General features: G+C 40.3%; 1 protein-coding gene across 1 annotated transcript; it reads right to left on the bottom strand.

The window, feature by feature from the left end:
- Nucleotides 1-670: 670 nt before the first annotated feature.
- On the bottom strand, nucleotides 671-7,797 carry LOC139449790 (carbohydrate sulfotransferase 11-like). The gene is made up of 4 exons (XM_071231319.1): nucleotides 7,614-7,797; nucleotides 4,764-4,953; nucleotides 3,331-3,383; nucleotides 671-2,744 (listed from the first exon to the last, which is right to left on the bottom strand). Exons 2-4 carry the CDS (start codon nucleotides 4,891-4,893, stop codon nucleotides 1,887-1,889), a joined length of 1,041 nt encoding a protein of 346 aa, XP_071087420.1. The 5' UTR covers nucleotides 4,894-4,953; nucleotides 7,614-7,797; the 3' UTR covers nucleotides 671-1,886.
- Between the last annotated feature and the right edge of the window lie 921 nt (nucleotides 7,798-8,718).

Raw genomic sequence — 8,718 nt, 5'->3', positions numbered from 1 at the left:
CTTGTACTTGCGACCATCTAGAGTAACAAAATGGTGATCTTGTACTAATTAATGTATTAAGGTGCATATCTACAAAAGGGGATAAGTCAGAGATGTACCCTTCTATTCGGCTATGAAACACTAGTTCATAACTAGTGATCATATTTGTAAATCGTGTATTTTTTAAATATACATGTAATGGAGTTATCGGCGGTCTGATAATAATCGAGTCTGGACCAGACAATCCAGTGATTGACGCCATGAGCATCGATCTACTCACAGTATAGGAGTCGGCTTCGGCTAAAGTCACCTTGTTTGTGCACGCAGTAATCTTCCATCTATATCATAACGGCCTTGTAATGATTGAATCTGGTCCAGGCAAAGCAGAGGTTGATAGTATGATAGAGTGGACAGCCTTTGGGGAAAAACGACACATAATCAGCCAAATCAGATCTCTACCATCCGATCTTCATTTAACTCGTCTCTTACGATCGCTATCAAGTCTTTAAAACAAACTAATAGACATATCTTACCACTGTGAACAATTTCGAATTAGTATAAAGACTAAATTAGTATACTGTCCACTACCACGAAGACTTTACACTGAGGTATAAAGATCAATGAAACTCAAATTCATTGGCAAAGTTATCAATTTATTACAATTGAAAGTCCCATTGATATTCAGACAAAATGGAATATCGTTGGAATTCAGATCATGTATAATATGATGGAAAAAAACCCGTTCAAATAAAGGTAATTGCAATACACCTTGTGATTGGAATGACCAAACCATGCAAAAGTCGATAATGCAAATAAATATATAACGTCAATGCAAGAGAAAAAACAAGTGATGACACCGGGTGGTCGCGAAAAGGGTTAGTTTGTCCTGCCCTACCGGTAGCACCCGTCACTTAATTTGCATTAAAAAATAAGTCAAAACTGGCATGATCAAATAAGTCCAAATAAGTCCATGGTCGGTTTGATCAAACCTTAACATGAAGTCAATACAACCCACGGCTGTTATGATCGAATTTGACATATCAAGACAGCCATCACATACATGCAAGTAGCGATACTATTTCCCAGACCTGTCCGGGGCCCTGTTGGCATCGGATTTAATATACCTCCATACTATTTAATAATACAGCTCCACCAGTTACTGGTACACCTCCATCGTAATACATCTTCACGAAGGGTATCCACTGTAATACATCTTCACGAACGGTACCCAGTACAATACACTTTCACGAACGGTAGCCATTGAAATATATCTTCACGAAGGGTTGTAGGCCAGTAAGAAGGGCCAGTTGCTTCACGAACGGTACCCCACACCTTCACGAATGGTAACCATCATAATATACGTCCGGGAAGAGTGCCCAATGTAATACATATCCACGAAGGGTATCCACGAAGGGTATCCACTGTAATACACCTTCACGAAGGGTACCCAATGCAATACACCTTCACGAACGGTAGCCATTGAAATACATCTTTAGTTGTAGGCCTGTCAGTTTGAAGAATGGTCAGTTGCTTAGCGAACGGTACCCATTGTAATACACCTCCACGAAGGGTACCCATTGTAATACACCTTCACGAAGGGTACCCATTGTAATAAACCTTCACGTAGTGTACCAACAGCAATACACCTTCACTAACGGTACCATAATCGTAATAGACCTTCACGAACGGTACCCATTATAATGAACCTTCACAAAGAGTACCTTTTGTAATACACCTTCACGAAGTGTATCAACTGCAATACACATTAACGAACGGTACCATAATCGTAATATCCATTGTAATACACCATAAGGAAGGATGTCCATTGCAATACACCATAAGGAAGGATGTCCATTGCAATACACCTTCACGATTGTCAAAGACTGTTGTGACCAGAGTCTATTGTCTCATAGCTTGACTTGCCAGTGTGTGAGATTCCGGAGACTGTTTGGAACCTTGTACCTGAACATGAGAAAGTCTGGATAATACACTTCCATGAGCTGATCCAACATGACTGGTGGGATCTGGCTGTAGTACTGACGGAGAAGCTCCTCAGTTCCTGCGTGCTTGTAGGACGCCGATCGTTTCGGGAATTGAAGGATCCTTGACGCTCCAATCTTATCAAGAAGACGCACCGAGTCCGTCTCTAGGTCATCATAGGAGCTTACAAGGTCATACTTTATAAGGCAAGGATGACAAAGCTCTGTCATTTTCTCCCAGTGTTCATTAAGAGGTTCCCTGCGTGTATAGTCGGTTAGATAATGAACATATTCATTAAATGACACATCTTTACCATCAGGCTTTGTGTTCCAGGAATTCACTCGGTACCTTCTGACGATGTTCTTCCCGTAGCGTTTGTGAAAGAAAGGATTGTTCCCTTTAAACTTGTTCCTGTAAGCTGATAATATTCTCTCAAAGGGTTCACGAGTGAACACAAACTTGTAATAGTTTTTCAGCCTGTATTTGATGTCATTAATTGGGAGGTCACTGAGGTAAGTCAAGTAGTCATCATAAGCGCCGTGGACTTCTGAGGCCTTCAGCTTCATTGGCTCCGTCGTGTTCATCTTCCCCGTGAGGATCAACATGACCCGTCTCCAGTTTGTGCAGGCGACCTTTGGTACTTGGCAATACAAAATCTTATATTTGTCGTTGACAATGATATGTTTAAACATCTCGGGCGTGATGACCGTGTTTCCTTTAGCTGCACAGAATTCTTGGCTATTACGGTACCTCACTGCCCTGCGGTTGTCGTGTTGCCTTGAGTCCTGGAACATATAAAACGCCATATGTCAAACTTACTCATACTTCATTCTCCACATAGCGACTCCAGAAACGTAACGTTACGTCAAAGAAGTAACGTTACGTTGATTGCCACTTGGTACAGTACACGTTATTAAAGTTCCACTTTGGTTATAAAACCGTTAATACAAACGATTAACCTGTCCATGCCGACAGTTGTTTTGATTACTTCCTTAGAAAACACATGCCTGAGTTATGGTTTGAATCGTTCGATCGACAATGCTTTATTGGATATGGAAAACGTTTTGTCGCTTCATTTAGAAAACAGAGTATGTTTCTTGTATTCCGTGTGTGTCACCATACACGCGAGAAACAATAGATTGTTCTGCCCACACCTGGAGGAATATTGCCATGAATCGCATCATCATTTTTGCATAGAAAAATTCCATCTGAAGTAGCAGTATAGGTATATAAATCTGGCTCCAGTGGAAGTGGTCCAGAACCCCCATTACCAATACTACTCCATGTGTATTTCTTCAGACATAGCAGACAATTGGTCCTTACTTTGCATCTTCATAACCATAATATATCAGTGATGCTAATCAAACTTACCGTCTCAGCTACAGATAACAGTTTCTTCAGTCGAGTCGCCTCAACAAAGACCCCTGAAATAAGCAAATATACATTATCATGCTTATCGTTAAGTTTGAGCCATGCAAGCAATATCATGACCACGATCATCATGATCATGACGGTGCAGTAGTATAGAGGATAATGATGAGCACAATGTGTGATATGGCTCGAATAATGCTACAATCGTCTCGAACTTGATCTCCCTTCAACCAAAGAAGTCGCTAAATTACCACAACAAGGCAAGAAGTATACATATGTTTGATAATTTATTATGAATGCAGTAAAATCATGAGATTGTGTGTGTATTTGTACCTCAGGCTATGTTGGAAATAAACATAAACAATATTAATCATTATAGTCGTTATTGACCCCATCTCAATGTCATATTCGCCACAACACATCTTCAACCATTCATTTGTTGATCATCTTACTCATCGGTTTGAGAAATTTCAGTGAAGCTCTTTGACGAATCACATGACATGACGTATGTTCCTATTGTAGGAATCGACATTGTTATTTTCTTGAAGAACACATGACAACTATTTATTACAACTATGGAGAAATTCAAAAGTAAAAAAGTTGTTAATGACCTGCACTGAATACATATATCGCTTAACGTTATATTCAGATCCGAGACGCACAGGTGGCCCAGTCGTCTAGGGAGCCGCAATTCGCTGTGCAGAGTTGCGTCCCTTAGCCGAGCCAGGATTCAATGATCGTAGGTGTGTTGCCCATGTTCACCCTTGTTATGTTTCTAGGTCAGCACCATACCGTGCACGTGGATTTCACCAAAGGGGTGCTAACAAAAATCACTGTTCTGACCGTGCTTCGTAAAATCAATTACAGTAAAATACGTTTATAACGAACACATTTTTAACAAACTTACTGATATTACGAACTTATTTCTTGGTTGCGGCCATTTGCTGCATATATTCTGTATATATATACTTATAACGAACAACGGTTATAACAAATTAAAATTAATGATCCCTTTGAGTTCGTTATAACCGCAGTTTACTGTATATAAACAAATGATTCTTTCAATCAAGCAAGCAGAGTTCATAGCGAGTGCTATCGGTAGAGCAGGACATGCTTACCCTTTGGACACCTGGTGTCACTGATTTTCAGTGATCCATTCATATAATTTTCTCCCCTAGTTCGCATTATGCACAATGGCATCTGTTTCGGCAGATAATCGAAGCGATTGTCTGGCGTTGACGTCTACATTTCCAAAACAACAATCGTGAGAACTTGACCATTTGGATCAGTGACAGACTGACGTTATTATGCATTAAGGTAATATAAGGTGCCAAGCTTACTTCAACAATGTTGACGGATGCATGGCATTATTATGCTTCGTGCAAATTGTCTTAATTATTCTCTCTTGGACCAAATGGGAATAATGATCTTACGTTGTATTGTGTCACTCGAGGTGTCAGCGCGGATGTTGGAGGTGAGGATCAGACTCGTTGGCAGAAGCACAGAGACCACGCCCACTACGATGAGAGCGCTCTTAACCCGGCCCATCAGCCTCGCCTTCATCTTGACAGACAGAACAGAACCTAGACTCAAGATGACAGCTGACCTGTTTGTTATTCCTACCTGTAACAAGACAAAAGAGATGGTTTTAAACGTGTCCATAGAAGGTTATTTGTTTTGACATTGCAGTGAGTAAACCACTGGATTCCATTTGCACGCTGTAGAAACATTACAACTCACATTACAACTCACATTACAACTCACATTACAACTTTATCTCAGCGACTTTACATATTTGTGTCTGGCTGAAGCAAACCAATGATTGATAGCATGAGCAATGACCCCTCGGGTTAATAGGGCACAATTAGCCAGGTCACACATAGCATTTGAACGGTTCATAACACAAACATCTCCATAACAAGTGTGTGTTTGTTGTTTAACGCTGCACTCAGCAATATTCCAGCTATATGACGCTGGTCTGTAAATAATCGAGTCTGGACCAGACAATCCAGTGATTGACATCCTAAGCATCGATCCACGCAATTGGGATCGATGACATGCATCAATCAAGTCAGCGAGTCTGACCACCCTATCCCGTTAGTCGCCTCTTACGACAAGCATAGTCACCTTTTACGGTAAGTATGGGTTCCTGAAAACCAGTTCTACCCCGGATCTTGACGGGTCTCATAAGAAGTGAATACTACTTCACCAACAAGTATAACTATATACTTCTAATCAAATCTTATATATCCTGCTTCATGCAAATTAAATAATATGTGGATAATTAATAAAATTCGGTTTACATCTGCTTTTCTAACATAATACCCTTTTTTCCAAAGGTAGTAATGATTGGTATGATTTAATTTAATAAAAAACGAAAATATTCTGTACATAATTACAACTCGTCGACAATATACGTTTTCCGGTAGACGAGGGTTCGTGTCAACGAGGTGCAGTCAGCATACAGGATGCTATCCAACTGAATAAATGAACTGCTTAAACTACGTGTATTTCCGTCACTTGTCTTTATATCTGATCCTCGAGCTGTCACATATCCTGTTTCAACATTTGCGTCGCGTCCTAATTTAGCCCTAAAGACAGGTTCACTGTGTATCGCTATGTTTACTTTAAGTTGTGAAATGAAGTGTACAGCTCCACATGTTTTGACATCAGTCAACGTCAAGCCAAGCCTAACAAGACAGGCCTTGTCGTCAATCACAACTCGTCTCGTGAACATCTTAGCTCACCTGGATATGTCGTCGTTATTAGTCACATAAATCAATGATTTAATTTAAAAACCACGTTATTGTTCAGAAGCCAGCATGTCCAGTGAACGATGTTGTAAAACATGATACAAAACGTCTTTCAGCATTTTTGGGAACATAATACAACAGCTAAATCCAGCGGAGTGAGCGAGTGTGGTTTTACGTCGCTTTTAGCAATACTCATTTATTAGTATACACATTTATCACGGCGGGCTTCACACATTGTACCCATGTCGGGAATCGAACCCGGGTCTTCGGCATGACGAGCGAACGCTTTAACCACTCGGCTACCCCATTCGAAAATGTACATTATAATAATTACGTACCAACGAAATTATCACGTGTTAAGGAAATATTATTGTTACATATTTGAGGAAAGCTTTCCCTGTTTTAACTAATACACAAATTACATTTTATTAGTTCCCAACAAGAGCTGTGAAAGGCTATGAATAACTCAATCTCTCAAATCTAGTTTTTTTAACATAATGAAATACCGTATTTGACGTAATAAGCGTCCAGGGCGCTCTCAAAATTAGAAATAGGGGGCTCTTATTGGATTATAATTTTGGTGAAAGGGTTGAGAGATCGTAAATTTCGTGGTTTATGCTGACAGCCTGAAATGCTACAAAAGAAACGTCTGTGCGTATTATACACGACAAATATATTTTCCAGAATTTAATTGCCCGTAATTAAGGGTGCATATAACACACGAGTGCGTATTATACACGAATAAGTAAGTCCTGTATACATTGATCAATCGGAAGGGTGCTAATTGGGATTGTGCACTAGCCAATATATTAGCAAATATCGCCGTTGGTGCTTATTACGTCGAATACGGTATTACTGGTAGGTGTTGATATTATACATATGCATAGCACAATATGTCCATGTATTGATAGAGTTGAAGTTACCATGTTGAAAACAACGAACAAAAGCGTGGTGACATAGTTTTGCACCATGGTAAATTATATGTTGTAAAGTCTGAAGCAGATTCGTTTCAGAAGTGGTGTCCTGTTTAAACATGAAAAATATGTCACCTCCAAATACGTGCTTATTGAATTAATATTGCAAAGCAGAAAAACATTTTTCTATGCATGTATCGTAACTTTATATTAGTAGTGCTGTATTATTATTTGTATGCACATTTCCAAGCTCCTCTTTGCACCTGCCGCAGCCGAACCCCATTTTAGACGACTGTTACAAACATGTTAACCCGGGTGCTTTTAACCTGATCTAAATTTGGAATATGTATCGAATGTATACAATAATCAACATTGATAAGGGTTGGCAAAATCAATATAATAACAATCATTGTTACTGTTCTTATTATCATTAATGTGTTCATCACGGTAATTTGAAGCAATAATAACGAAAAGTACGTTTCTCGCCCTACATCTGATGAATGTTGTGTGAACGAGACCTAATTCACAAAATGTCCGATTTGAATTAGAAAGATAAGGATAAATTCAAGGATTCTCAACTAACTATTTTGTATACAAACACAAAACACGAACGTACCTTGATGCTTTCATTCTAACTCTCCCAAATCCACAACATATCGAAATGAATGATCTCTCCTTGTCCAACTCAGGTGCTCGTGATCGCTGTGGCCTCCGCGTTTTAACACACTCGTCTATCAGGTCAAATGCGCCTGGCTTAAACGGGTAGCCGTCGCTACTGGCTGATCACACCCTGCTGTTCACTCTACCCACTCTGTATGGTCGATGGGAGTAACGCGGTCATGTGGTGGCTTGGCTTGCCGTTTAGCATTGTCTGGAAGACAACAGGTGATGTAATGTCAGTGAGGTGTTTTGATTGTGTGAATTGTTGGTTTTACGATTGTAAAACTTTGAGGAAACTGGAGTACAACCTGTCACGTGATTGTGAAACACCGGGAAGAGTAATACCACTAAACAAATACATGGGACTAAACGCACACGCATTAGTCAAAGTGATGGTGTCGTTGTACAAAACAACCTAAGCACTACGACAGTTGTAAGGTGAGCTGAAATGGCGTTTAACGTCGCGTCCAAGATTATTGTGCTAATATAGCGACGTGCATGCACGTGTATGTGTGTGTGTGGCTGCTTGTACTAGTCCGGACTGATGCCGAGTTATAGTGCTAGCACAATGAAATATCATGCAGTTTAACATGGATACCCCACTCAGACACAGTATACTGACTCCGAGCCGACTAGTCCTTGTTTTAGCCCTTTATTGCCGAGCGCCAGACAGGGTAACAACAAGTACCATCTTTCAACGTCTTTTGGTATGACGCGGCCGGGGATCGAACCCCGGACCTTCCACTCTCCGGGCGGACGCTCTACCACTAGACCACGGAGGCGGTCGACAGCCGTAAGTCTATGTTAAGGTATGGGAGTTACGATTACCTTAGCGCTATGATCGCTTTGTGCAACGGAACTCAGGCGTGTTTATTCGTTTTAACAAACTGTGTCTACGGGTAATACACAAGACTTGACCCAACCGTCTGGTGGTTACATGAATGTTATGCATAACGAAAAGCTTTAATACAATGTTGGAACCTGAGGACTTATCTCCGTGTAATCTGAGTAATAACTGCTAAATTGATGCAGAAAATAATGAAACCAAGCGGTGCTATTGA

This window comes from Haliotis cracherodii, unplaced genomic scaffold, assembly GCF_022045235.1.
Source record: "Haliotis cracherodii isolate W230 unplaced genomic scaffold, xgHalCrac1.p SCAF_8, whole genome shotgun sequence".
Taxonomy (NCBI): domain Eukaryota; kingdom Metazoa; phylum Mollusca; class Gastropoda; order Lepetellida; family Haliotidae; genus Haliotis; species Haliotis cracherodii.
The sequence above is the reverse complement of the archived record's forward strand: the minus strand, read 5'-3'. Positions and strand labels throughout refer to the sequence as shown.

Excerpts from the sequence above, each read along its gene's own strand:
- LOC139449790 (XM_071231319.1), bottom strand. The coding sequence starts at position 4,893 with ATGAAGGCGAGGCTGATGGGCCGGGTTAAGAGCGCTCTCATCGTAGTG. Across the intron at positions 3,384-4,763 it reads CTCGAGTGACACAATACAAC|GGGTCTTTGTTGAGGCGACT; the intron begins GTAAGATCATTA and ends TGCTTATTTCAG. Across the intron at positions 2,745-3,330 it reads TGTTATCTGTAGCTGAGACG|GACTCAAGGCAACACGACAA; the intron begins GTAAGTTTGATT and ends TATATGTTCCAG.